General features: G+C 37.2%; 1 protein-coding gene across 4 annotated transcripts; it reads left to right on the top strand.

Annotated features, from left to right (window-relative positions):
- Window positions 1-511: 511 nt before the first annotated feature.
- LOC104096744 (polyadenylation and cleavage factor homolog 4) lies at window positions 512-11025 on the top strand. 4 transcript variants are annotated; one of them, XM_070192198.1, is made up of 7 exons: window positions 512-1044; window positions 1765-1866; window positions 1953-2216; window positions 6891-7583; window positions 8009-8953; window positions 9040-9588; window positions 10762-11025. In XM_070192198.1, exons 1-7 carry the CDS (start codon window positions 697-699, stop codon window positions 10828-10830), a joined length of 2970 nt encoding a protein of 989 aa, XP_070048299.1. In that variant the 5' UTR covers window positions 512-696; the 3' UTR covers window positions 10831-11025. The 4 variants fall into 4 exon arrangements, with proteins under 4 accessions (XP_070048299.1, XP_070048300.1, XP_070048301.1 ...); XM_070192199.1 differs by having other exon boundaries at window positions 10774-11025; XM_070192200.1 differs by having other exon boundaries at window positions 10777-11025.
- Window positions 11026-13439: the final 2414 nt, after the last annotated feature.

A 13439-nucleotide genomic window follows, 5' to 3' on the forward strand; every position in this document is an offset into this window, starting at 1 on the left:
AGGTGCGGATAGGTTCTTACCTCTAGAACTCACCTTTTCATCTCCGATTGTATTTTAATGACTATCCAGTTTATGATATTTCTATAGTTGAATATTGTGACATTTTGCCACTAGGGTAACCTATTACTTAATCTATTTTGTTTATGTGTTTTAGTTTGAATAAACATAAAACTAAAATTGTAAAAAAGATTTTTGGATTTTGTGGTCTTAAATAAATGTGTATATATCATATCAAAACTTTGAATTTTATGATCTTAAATTAAATGTGTGTATATCATATCCAAATTTTCAATTTTGTGATCTGAAAATGCTAGTAAGTACTATTTTATTACTGTAAGTGGATATCGTTAGTAGTAAACTGTGAATATTAAAATTAAAAACATACAGTAAATACGTATTGTTCTGAAATAGATCAAAAAAAGAAAAATAAGGTGCATAAATAGAAACGGGTTTCAGCAATTACAATACTGGGAAGCAATTTATTCACAATATATTTCCTTATTACAGCAATTTGGTCCTTTTAGGACATGGATTTATCAGTTCAGTTCTGGGGGCTCCCATTCCCTCTAATGGGCACCCACCACAACTTAGCGCCTCTCCCTCTCTCTTTCTCCTCTAACACCCCCCCCCCCCCCCCCCCCAAACCCCAAATCCTTCCCCTCCACCACCGGTGGCTTAAACCCTAACCCTAACTCAATGGCTTTAGCCGGCGGCTTTGCGAGCTCTAAGGCAATCCAAAACGACGCCGTTGTGGCGGCGCCACCAAAACCGTTGCCGTCTCCTTCTATAATCGAACGATTTAGGGCGGCTTTAAAGGAGAGAGAGGAGGAACTTAGGGCTTCTTCTATGCCGGTCGTCGACGACGATGATGATGTTATCGTGTTGCCCCCGACCATGGACGAGATTGTTAGGCTTTACGAGCTCTTTTTGTCCGATTTAACTTTCAATTCTAAGCCTGTCATTACTGACCTCACCATAATTGCCGGCGAACAGAGAGAACACGGTCAAGGCATCGCTGACGCCATTTGTTCTCGCATTCTCGAGGTAAGAGTTTTATTCTACTATGTTTTTAGGGTTTTGGAATGCCGCTTACTGCAACAGTTACTTTTACTGCCACGTATCCTATGAATGCTAAACTGAATTCTGGTATGAAAATGTGCTAGTTAATAGTTATGGTATGGAAGTCCTTGGCTATACGTAATTTCAAATAAAATTAGATGCTTTAACCCGCTCCTTGTAGAGCTGAATGACGCAGCTCCAAAATCCGGGATCTTATCTTGTCATGACTCAGCTGACCTCGTACTCGTTTTGAAAATTATCTACTTCACAGGGGTTTGAGTTTTAAGGATTATAGCTGAAATCTTAACTGTCTCCCTACTCGTTTTGAACATTATCTAGTTCACAGGGGTTTGAGTTTTAAGGATTATAGCTGAAATCTTAACTGTCTCCCTACTCGTTTTGAACATTATCTAGTTCACAAGGGTTTGAGTTTTAAGGATTAGTAATCAAGTGCATTTAGACCACTCATTACCTCTATTGATCACCTGTAATAACTGTTTAGGTTAAGCTAAATCTGACCAGTACTTTGTTAGAAAATTTGTCAAAGAAGTGTGTACTCATTTTGTTTATGTTTACAAGTAGAGTATCTGCATTTCTTATTTTTTATCTGTCAGGAGAACCAGTAAAAAATTGTTTGTAGCATGTCATTTTTATGTACTAGTTGCCCATAGTTTGCTGCATTCTCATTTTGTTCTCTTTTTTTAGGTCCCAGTAGAACAGAAACTACCCTCATTATACCTTCTGGATAGTATTGTAAAGAATATTGGCAGGGATTATGTCAGGCATTTCTCTGCCCATTTACCTGAGGTGAGTAAAATTATCAGGTTTTGGCTCATTGTTATGGTGTTGTTGTACCACTTTATGTTATTTAGTTTAATATTTCTATTTCCAAGGTTTTCTGTGAGGCATACAGGCAAGTGCACCCTAGCATGCATCCTGCAATGCGCCACCTCTTCGGGACATGGTCAACTGTGTTCCCAGCACCTGTCCTCCGCAAAATTGAGACCCGCCTCCAGTTTTCCCAGCCCGGGCCCCAACAATCTTCTGGCTTGACTTCATCAAGAGCATCTGAATCACCGCGACCAACTCATGGCATTCATGTAAATCCAAAATATTTGGAAGCGAGGCGTCAGCTTGGGCACTCCACTATTGATTCAGTAAGCTTTTAGTGAATCCTTATTCCCGACTTGACATCTATTCCCTTTAGCAAGTTTTCACCTTTGAATTATCTCTATCTGCAGATTATTTTATGTTTTCCGGTGCTGTATTAAGTATCTGTTTTAATTGCTCATCTGTTCCCCCTTGGTTCTCATATCCATACCCAATATTCCAAATGGTTAAATAAGATTTAAGGATGTGCCCACAATTATGAAAACGTCTTCAACAAAAGTAGGTAGAGGGCTTTAATCTTGGCATTTTAAAAGTTTAAAGCCTTCTGCCCCATTTTCAATTTGGGAGATTTAGGTAGTGAAGGAACAAGTAAGCTGAGTCTGGAAAGGATTAATATGCAAGTTGGATTATTGATGAAAAAAACAATACGCACTCTAGCTGCCTAAGTTGTTCAGACTCGGGTGTGAGTGTCTGATATGGGTGTGGATCTAGAGGTCGGATCGTTTCGGATCTAATTTTTTTTTTTTGGTGGGGTGGGGGGAGATGGATACGGGTGCGGGGACTCAGCTTAAATTAATTCAAAAATCTAAAACTAGAGTTATAAAAATATGTCTAAACTATGAGACATTATGAGGAAAACTTACAAGGTATTATGAGAAGGAGAAAATATTGATCAAGAGGAGAATCCATGGAGATAAAAGGAAAATGACCAACATAGAAATTTCTATATGTAAAGTATTACATTTTCTTCAATTTTACCCTAGCTTTTGTTTTGATTTAAAAAATTATTATATTTGTCCCAAATTTCTTTGTCAATTTTGTATCCAAAATCGGTTCACCAGATCATACGGATCCCACACCCACACCCACGTCGTGTTGACACGGGTGTAGCACTAAAAGTGAAGAGTCCGAGCAACTTAGCTAGCCGTACATTTTTCAGCGTGTGAACATGTGTCCTTCATTCTTTTTTATGTAAATAACATTTAGGACATGTTAATTCTTCTGTTTGATCGCACGTCCTATAACTGACACCAAATAGGCCCAAATCGAAACATTGGGGTCTTTGGATATTCTCTCTGTCACTTAATAAAGTGAGAAAAAACTTCTTCTTTGAATCTATTGGTTTGTATTTGGATTTTGAACCCGCAATTAGGGATCTTTCTTGCAATGGCTAAGAACATAAATGGTGTATGGACTAGTCCCTTTGGGGATACCGATGAGCAAAAGGTGTACATACTATAGTCAAAGCAATTACGAGCTATTAAGTATGGACATCAATCTAAGGCCATGTTTTCAAGTTGTGCTCGAGAAAGCCACGCGACAACATTGGACGTGTGTCCAATATTCTCTTTTTTTTTTCTTTCCAAATATATTTGTGTGAGCTTGCTCATATTGCTAGCCCAAAGTTCGTATAAAAGGGCTGGGCTGGGTTGACGACTAGCGTAAAGTTCATCAATTAACTAAACTCTTGATGATCATTGTATAAAATACTTCAAAACGAAATGGATAATGAAGATTCAGTGGACCCGTTTTAGCTTTGGATTGAAGCAATATTGTACCTTTTAATTTTGCTACAAGTGTCTATAGTACTCCCCTTTTTCAATTTATGCGACAGTGTTTGACTGAGTGCGAAGTTTGTGAAAGAAAGACAAACTTTTGGAACTTGTGATCTTAAACATGCCATGAGATTGTTGTGGCTATAAAATTAAGGGTAAAATAGGAAGTTTAGAGCTGATTGTTTTCAAATATAAAAGGTGTCATTCTTTGGGTATAAAGGAAATAGTGAAATAATTAAAGGTGGGATATTTCCCCATCCAATTTTAGCATATTCTTTTTTCAAACCTAATTTAGCCTATTTTTTTTAATACATATTTTGAAACTTCTTTTCACCTATTAACAAGGTATTAAGAAGATCTGAGTTTGAAACTGATTTGAGACTGATATTCATGTTTATCATTACATATTTAAACATTGTTAGGTAAATTAAAGTGAAAAATTTAAAACTTCATTGTTGGGGTTTTTAAAAGCTTAAAAACTCATAAATGGATTTTGTGATTGAATTTTTTGACAAATTGATAATTGGGGTCCGTTGGGGATATCATTTGGAAGTTGTGGTTAGAATTTGAAGCTATTTGGTGAATAGTTGGGCTATTTGGTGATGTTTTTCGTGAGTTGAAGTTCGTAGGAGAAGCAATCCAATTTTTGTATACAATGTTATGAGTGTATAATATTGTATATTAGGTGTATATACACTGTTGCCAAAAAATAATGGGATATATGGTTGTAAACTTAAAAACATGGTTACGTAGGTGCAATGCAGTGTGTTGGGCTGTACTTTTGTGCAAATCTTTTGTAAATAGTGCCACCAAAAACGGAACATAAGGAGTAACGATTTCAAAAAAAAGAGAGGAACAGATGGAGTAATAGATAATCCAGTGTTTCTTTTTTTGATTTGCACCGGGTGTCCGAGTCTCTTTGAGCCCCGACTAATCCCGGGGGTGCACAGGCCCTCGGCAAGGAGTTTCCCGCAAGTGCACCACGGTTAATTTAGGTTTTACCCAGTCCGATGGCCCTCAGAAATTGTTTGCACCCAGTGGGTTTCGAACTTGAGACCTTGAAAGGGAGCAAACTCCAAGGCTCAAGTCAATTGCCACCAGGCCAACCCCTGAGGGTAGATAATCCAGTGTTTTTAAAAGCGAAAAGTGCAAAAAAGCGACAAAGTTCATAAGACTTGAAGTGAAAAGCAAGATGCGTAGCGCGCGCTTCTTTGAAATGAAGTGCACAGTTTACACAAATAAACAATATCAAATATATTAGAATTTAGTAATATAATAATCAAACTGTAATTTAAATAACTAATTTCACTATCTATCATACAATAATGCCGATACAAATAGAACTCCTTAAAGTTGAGATTTAAAGAACCTAACTCTTCTGACCTTATCAAAAAAATAGAACCTAACTCTTCTGTTGGATCACCTTGCGTGTCATTGTTCGAATCACACACTTATCTAAAGTGATAGTCGATAACCCCTTGCTTCGCATCACTTCATTACTTTAGTAGACAAACCGATGGCTAATAACACTGGATAGGTCCAAATAGAGATTCTAGAAAAAGAAACTTCTAGACATTTGCATAATAAATAACACTTAGACTAAAGATAAATCCTTAGTTTTCCTGCTCTCTAGTATCTAACATAAAAGTCCAGAACCTCTCTTTATCTTGGTAATAACTTATTCACTTCACCAACTAGAAAGTTGTGCTTTGGGTGTTTCTTAAAAATGTATTGTTATAACACCAAATTCGATATTGAGGGGTTGCATATGTGCACTTACCTTCCCTCCGTTCAACTCTCCTAGCTAGGAGAGACTGGTAGATGTGATGACTACACAATGATCTCAAAGTGTTTCGATGTATATCAAGCATAGTAAGTGACATGTCATATAGATTAGGTAGTTATAAAGGTATTACAACAACTACTCCTGCGCCTCAGTCCCAAGAAAATTTGAGATCGGTGATATGAATCCTCACATCTTTCTTTAAGCTCTACTCATATCATCATCATGCCAAAATAAAATAAGAGTGTTAGTGAAAATTAGTTTTATATATAGAAATAATAGTAATAATAAAAAGAAAAATAGTACTCCCTCCGTTTCAATTTAGATGAGGTACTTTGACTCGACACGGAGTTTAAGGAAAAAAAGAAGACTTTTGAAACTTGTGGTCTTAAAAGCTTAAAGGGTAAAAGTTTTGTGGGGACATGACATTTGTGTGGTTATAAAAGTTTCTTATTAAGGGTAAAATGGGTAAAATGAAGAGTTTAAAGTTGAATTATTTTCAATTGTAGAAATGTGTCATTCTTTTTGGAACGAACTAATAAGGAAAGTGTGTCATCTAAATTGAAACAGAGGGAGTAATAATTTTGAAGTTCTCTGACAAATTTAAGTCCTATTCCTAACTAGTAAGTATAACCTATATGAATCTTTTTCTTCCAATGTGCCCTATCTTTAGCAAAGGCTACATTAATTCCAAAATCCAAAGATTTATGTCTTTCGAGACAACTTTTTCCCATGTGATTTTAGGTCTATTTCATTCCCTTTCAACACATTCATTTACCATAGTTTACACCTCCGGACTGATGCATCTGTAAGGCGACACAAGACATGATCAAACCATTTCAAGTGACCTTCTCTCATTTTATCCTCAATGCGTGCTACTTGTACCTTCTGAGAATGTGGTCTTTTTTTTATCTCATCTAATCTTGTTTGACCGCACATCCATCGTAGCATTCGTATATTTGCAACACTCATCTTGTGGATATGTTGGACTTTAGTAGCCCAACATTCTTTACCATATAACATTGTCGGTCTTATAGCTGTTAGCTAGAATTTACCTTTCACGTAGGTAGGCATCCTTCTATCACATATCACTCCAGTAGCACTTCTCCGTTTCAACCATCTAGTTTTAATCCTTTGGGTAACATCTTCATCTGTGATTTTATTCCCTTGAAATAATGAGCCTAAATGTGTAAATTATTTGCATTTAAGGGTATTATTTTGGAAAAATGTTATAGGCTTCAAAGTTGAATTACAGTGGCCACCTTGCTTTATTATACTTGTTAATAGATTTACACTTCGGTGTCAAACATGTGGAGGGGTTTTTTTAACTGCAAAAAGTGATGATGAGTAGAATTTCTCACAGTGAAGTTTGACTGTTGCAGGTTAGAGTTGAAAATCCTGCAGGCCATATATCTTCAGATCTAGAAGCTAAGCAAGTTTTATCTACAGCTTCAAAGAATGCAAGGTCATCCTCTCCTTATAGAGTGGGGCCCGCGAGGTCCTTGTCACCCACCCTTGATGAGTTTGCAGTGGATAATTCTGCCATAGGACTCAGAGAAGGGGCCTCACCATCTCATTCTGCACTTGATTATGGGCTTAACAGAGTAAGAGGTAGAGATGATGAGAGGAATGAGTGGCAGAGAATTTTGCCTGATGATGCCAATCAGCAACCAGACATTCCTGTTAAATATGGTCTGAACAGGGATTTTGATCTTCAAGGACCTAGAGCTTTGATTGATGCTTATGGAATTGATGAAAGGGAAAAATTAGTCAATCAGAGGCAACGAAAGATGGGGAATGCTGCTATGAATAGCTTAGGCGAAAGGGTAGCTGTAAAGACGTGGCAAAATACTGAAGAGGAAGAATTCAATTGGGAAGATATGAGTCCAACTTTAGCAGATCAGAGTCCTTTTAATGATTTGTCAACATCTGTTCGTCATCCTCAGGGTATTAGGACGAGACCTGGCTTAGATTCACAACATGTTGTGCCTTTAGTGTCTGATCCTAGAAGGAGCTGGTCTAATCGAGGACAATATTCGTCAGTTCATGATTCTTCCTTGGATGATGTTCACTCGGTTAGTATTGATGTCCTGTCGCATGCAGTTATCTTTTCCGTTTTCTTTTTTTGCTTGTGGATGCTCTTCAAATGTTGTTAATGTCTCTGATATAAGAGCAATGAAAATTAGCCTTAACAGCATTTCTGGTTATCTTATCTTCAGCCCATTGTTCAGATTGGAATTCTTTTTCTGCTTTCTCATTGGCTTAAACAAACCTAATTGGAGCCTAGTGGCTTTATTTGGATTATTTATCATCTAACTGAGTTATTTCACAGTCGTGGATTGGACCTGTAATTCTAACATTTGTTTTCCTGGTCAAGATAGCATCATAATACACCATAAGTAAATTCATTTGCTCCTTTGTCTTGTAAGGGTATGGTTTTGTTTCCTCGCGGAAAAGAATGCTTTTTTTCATATTGAAATTATGTCAGTTCTTTTGGCAGTCTGGTCGAGGGGCGAGAAATAAAATTACTGGATATTGCGATGAGACATCTCTGATTTCAGGTTCACCTTATCTTCAAAAACTTCCAGAAAATGTGCCACTGTTGCATCAAAGACATTTAAAGGTTGAAGGAAGTGGAATAGTGACTGGTGAACCAAAGCATCCTTTGATTAGCAATTTGGTTGCCGATGGACATACTTGGAGGCCGCCATATATTCCGCCAAGAATGAATCCTACTTTTGAGTCTTCAGTTCAGGATATTCGGGCTGTTACTGGACGGGCCCCGATTGTACCATGGCCTCCCACAGATGTGCATAATCCCCAATCTTTGACTTCAAAACCTTTTGTTCTGCCTCATCAACATATCAGAAGTCCCTTTGAAGTAAAGAATGGTAGCAATTCAGTTGCCAATCATAATCTGGACAAGCCAGTTCTTCCTGGGCAACAGATTGATAATTCGAAGAGCAACTCATATATCAAGTTTCCGCAATTTCCTAGTCAACATCCTGCATCATTTTCTGCAAGTCTTCAAAACCCTGAACAAGTGGCTTCAGCAGAATCTCAGCTATTGTTTTCTCAGCGTATGCATCAGACTACGGTTCCAAGTGCCTCACTTCCAGCCTCGAACCATTTTCTATTACCGCCAATTTATGGATACAATCCACAGGGTCCTGGTTCTTCTGTAGGTACTCTGTTGCCCCTGCCAGTTTCAGGTCCGCAGGTGTCTCTGCCATTGGTTAATATCCCAAATACATCTTCACAATTCTCCTCAGGGGCCTTACCACCTTTGCCCAGAGGCCCACTTCCCATGTCATCTCAATTCACGCCAACATCCCAAAATCTAGGTCAGGTTACTCCTAACCCTCCGGCAGGGGGCTTTTCAAGCTTGATTAGCTCACTCATGGCCCAAGGTTTGATTTCGTTGACAAATGAAGCTCCCCCACAGGTACTGGATATTTATTCTATGTCAAGCTTTCTCTACTGTCAATTTTCTCCTGAAGATTTTTCTCAGCCATGTGATTCAATTTTTAGGATTCTGTGGGCCTTGATTTTAATCCGGATCTCCTTAAGGTTCGTCATGATTCTGCGGTAACTGCTTTATATGCTGATCTTCCAAGACAGTGCACAACTTGTGGCCTACGGTTTAAATGCCAAGAGGCTCACAGCAGTCACATGGATTGGCATGTAACTAAGAACCGAGTATCAAAAAATCGCAAGCAGAAGTCTTCTCGTAAGTGGTTTGTGAGTGTCAATATGTGGTTTAGTGGTACGGAGGCTTTGGGATCTGATGCAGCTCCTGGGTTTCTACCCGCTGAGCAAGTTGTGGAAAAGAAGGATGATGAAGAATTGGCCGTGCCTGCTGATGATGAGCAAAATGTTTGTGCACTGTGTGGAGAGCCTTTTGATGATTTTTACAGTGACGAGACTGAAGAATGGATGTATAAGGGGGCTGTCTATATGAATGCACCAAGTGGGTCAACTGCTGGAATGGAAAAGTCTCAGTTGGGTCCAATTATTCATGCAAAATGCAGGTCTGAATCTAGTGCAACTCCACAAGAGGACTCCAGAAGAGTGGATGAGGTGGGCCCCCCTCTTTTCCTCTCTTTTTTTTTTTTTTGTGTGGGGGGGGGGGGGGTAGATGACTTGATTGGGACTCCCCAACTTGTTTGGGACTGAGGAGTTGTTGGTTTAGATGATTTGATTGCATGTTAAATATCATTGTGTCTTTACTTATTCCTGAATATCTTACCTGATGGTGATGCACATGATGCCGAATGGCAACAGACAGGTGACTGGAGTATCATTCTCTTAGTGGTAAACACCTAAAATGTAATTCAATCTGTAGTGCCTCTAATTTGCCTGACAGTTGTACCAAGTCTAGCTCTTTGTATTTATTGCAGTACTTTGTTGATACTCCTTTTAATAATATCTTACCTTATAAAAAAAAAAAAAAAACAATTCCCTGATAGTCGTATTCCTAACAACTATTGGGTGGTTGAGGACATAAGGTTGGCTAGAAGCTCAAAGCTTGAATCTCTATAGTTTGTTCTTGAAGTTGTTTAGTACTTGGTGAAAAATAGTGCATGCCTTTCTAAGTATGATTAGAAAAAGCAACACAGTTTACCTGCGAAACGTGAGTGGCTGATTATATAATTAGGTGCAAGTTGTGGAGACAGAAGAATTGTAGCTCCTGAAAGTCATTACTTAGTATTTAGTGGTTATCATAATTGCTGGTGCTTTTTTTAATCTCATAACCGTTAAATGTTCAAGACTTGCTTGTATATTTACTTTTCCCAAAACGGTGGGGATATGCTTGTTGATTCAGGGTTAATGTTTAAGGCTTCTAATTTGTTCTCTATATTTGGAAATTGATTTTCTCTAGGGTCTGGAAGATGGAAGTCAGAGGAAACGAATGCGGAGTTAGCTTCATTAAATTAGCTTCTAGGTGCATTGTAACTTTACCTTGAGATTCCTCCATGATAGTATTTTTCTTTAGATTATTTTTAGGTACCATGCCAGAATCGTGTACATGTACAGGAGTTGTAACATCAAAGCTTCTTGTCAAAAAAGGTTTCATACAGTCTTGGAGCATTTATATTCTGGCTTTCTCTATTGTTGCTTCCCTTGTGGATCTTTCATTTGTTATTATTTTCTTGTTCAACTTTGAGAGGCTGTACCAGCGAAGGTGCTTTTTGTATCCTTTTGACTGTTAACAATTTGCGGGTATAATCCATTTTTTCTCCTTTCACATAGAAGTTTCTGCAGGAGGAGGCACAGGGTGCTCCGATGATCTTCTGCAAGCTGGTGCTGTGTCAGCATTAATCTAGATTTTTCTGCAGGGAAATGTTGGGAGCAAGAATAAATCTACTGTAGGTGCAATGCAATTAGGATTTACTTCTAGTCCTTATCAGATGTAAAAATATGAACTCTTTCTATTTACTGAATTATCGAGGCATATACAGTTTGATGTTGTAAGAGCTGTGTGATATGGTATTTATCAGTTCTCCTTGTTGAGTTGGTAATCTGCTTCAATGAAATATGTTGGTATTTGTTATGTGCTCGAGAGGGGGCCAATCTCATATGTGCGTGGTTGCTATAATATATATAGTCGTGGCGATCTATGTACTATTTAATGAGTAAGGTCATTTAACTAACGTTGTGTGGTCAAGCAAAATTATGATGCATTGGTCTAAATGCTGGTTGTAACTGTTCCCTCCCTCCTTAAGAAATGGTAGATCTTGCTATGGCTGAAGCTAATCAGGCTGTTTTGAGGGAAAGAATTGGCTATTCACTTGGGTTGCAAAGGAAATATTTTAATATCCCAAGGAAAATGAAGATTCACAAGGATGGGAAAAGAGTTTAATAAAGTTTATTCCAGTGGCAGTGTGAATTGAATGTTATAGTTAGAAAGCCTTTCAGAGATTCTGTTTGTGTTGACACTGTCACATTTGTTCAAGGATCTTGTTTAAACAGTTCATTCCATTTGTACCATCCGATCGACTTTGTTCTACTTAATCGTTTTTCACGTATCTTTCTTGCCAACTTGACTTACTACTTAATTACTTCTTATTTGAACTATAGAGCATTATTTTGTGAATTTGTTTTGGTTATGATTTGATGTACATGTTTGGTTTCAACAAATTAGACAAGATTTTCCACTGCTACCAAATAGTAGTTGGTGCAATAGTACTTTGCACACATATTGACTTAAAATCCTTTATACACTTTCGGACTTGGTGTACAACTATAGTTGTTAGATCTTGTGTCTCATAAAAATAATGGTGCTACCTTCATCATGTTGTCCATTTTATATAATTTCGTTGACGTTGAAAAAGAAAAAAAATATTTTTTCGACAGTTTATCGTTAGGCCCAAGTTTTACTTAAGTGTTAATGTGTTATACTCGAAGCCAAAAGTTTGTTGGGCAACATCACTAGTCTCTTTTGATTGCAGATTGACAGCACTTGCATTCAAATAAATGGAGGATAATTTCTTTTCTATTCACGGTCATAATATATTCACAATGTAAAAAAGGCGCATCTTTTTTTTTTCCTCTTCATGTTAAAAAGAAAAAGAAAAAATATTCTTAAAACTGTCTAGATAAAAGTCTGTTTCTGTCCAACTTCATAATTTATATGCGAAAATAATAACTGTTTATCCGAAAAATGGATAGAGTTAAATTTATACGTAGTTCCAAGGATACGTGGCGCAACTTAACACAAATTGTAAGGATAAATAGAAACATAAATATGGAATATAGTATTTTTATTACAATGTAAGCTTTGAAAAAACTTGTCCTTACATAAATGGTAACCATGCCTTTTAGTGGAGGAATTTTGCTCTAAGCATAATAAAATAAACACTCAGTGGGAGACCCATGATAAATCAGTTTTTTCACAATTTCTGCCGAGATTCTCTATAGTGGGATTGCAACGGCTTTTGTCTGCGAGCTCGATCTTGCTTAGAGCCCTCGATTTTGGTTTGACCTCGATTTTGACTCGAGCTCTCGATCTTGGCTCAAGCCCGATTCTGGCTCGAGCTCTCGAATTGATTCAGGGTCAATGTTGGTTGCTCTCTGGGTTATAAGCATGATAGATTTACTCTGCATCATAGTTCGATTTGGACTCGAACTCGATAACGATATTGAACTCGACATGGATCGGCCTACCGGGTTCGAGGTTTGTTTGTTTAATTTTCGGAATCTCACTTCGATCGATCATCGTTCGAACTCGTTCGAACGTGCGAAGGCCGAAATCTATTTTGACCATATACAATAACGGATTCTGAAAGCTAAAGATCCATCATATATGTTCAGGTAAGTGCAATTTTTTCTAACTTCTAATGCCGTGATAAAAGTAACTAAGGATTCTACAATCTCTAATTATATAAACAAATTAAAGTTGAAACTCGTAAATGAGTGGATATACACAACGTAGTATAGTGAACACATGTATGTGTCTTCATATTTGCATACTTTTAACACAGGGGTGCATAAAGGAAACCGACAAATCGCACTAAATCGATAATTCGAGTCAAATCGAGAAAATATTTTTGACTATTGTTTAGTTTGATTTGGTTTGGTATTAGAAAAAATAACCCGACCATAATTGGTTTGGTTTGATTTTAACTAAAAAAAGTCAAACCGAAACCAAACCAACCCGACATTACATGTATATAAGTTTTAAAAATATTTTATACATAAAAATAATTATTGTAATGTAATATATAAATATTTTTTTAAACTTTTTCATAGTTCTCTATTATTTAAAGTTAGGACTTCGCATTTTTGAATTGTCAAATATATTTTATAGCCCGTAAAAGTTAGTAACTCAAATAAAGCCCAAAACAAAATCAAATCAATACTACTGCTAACCAAAAAAAAGAAATCAATCAATGCTAGGAAGTAGGAATGACAATAGTATTATATATTTA

Source organism: Nicotiana tomentosiformis, chromosome 12, assembly GCF_000390325.3.
Source record: "Nicotiana tomentosiformis chromosome 12, ASM39032v3, whole genome shotgun sequence".
NCBI classification, from domain to species: Eukaryota; Viridiplantae; Streptophyta; class Magnoliopsida; order Solanales; family Solanaceae; genus Nicotiana; species Nicotiana tomentosiformis.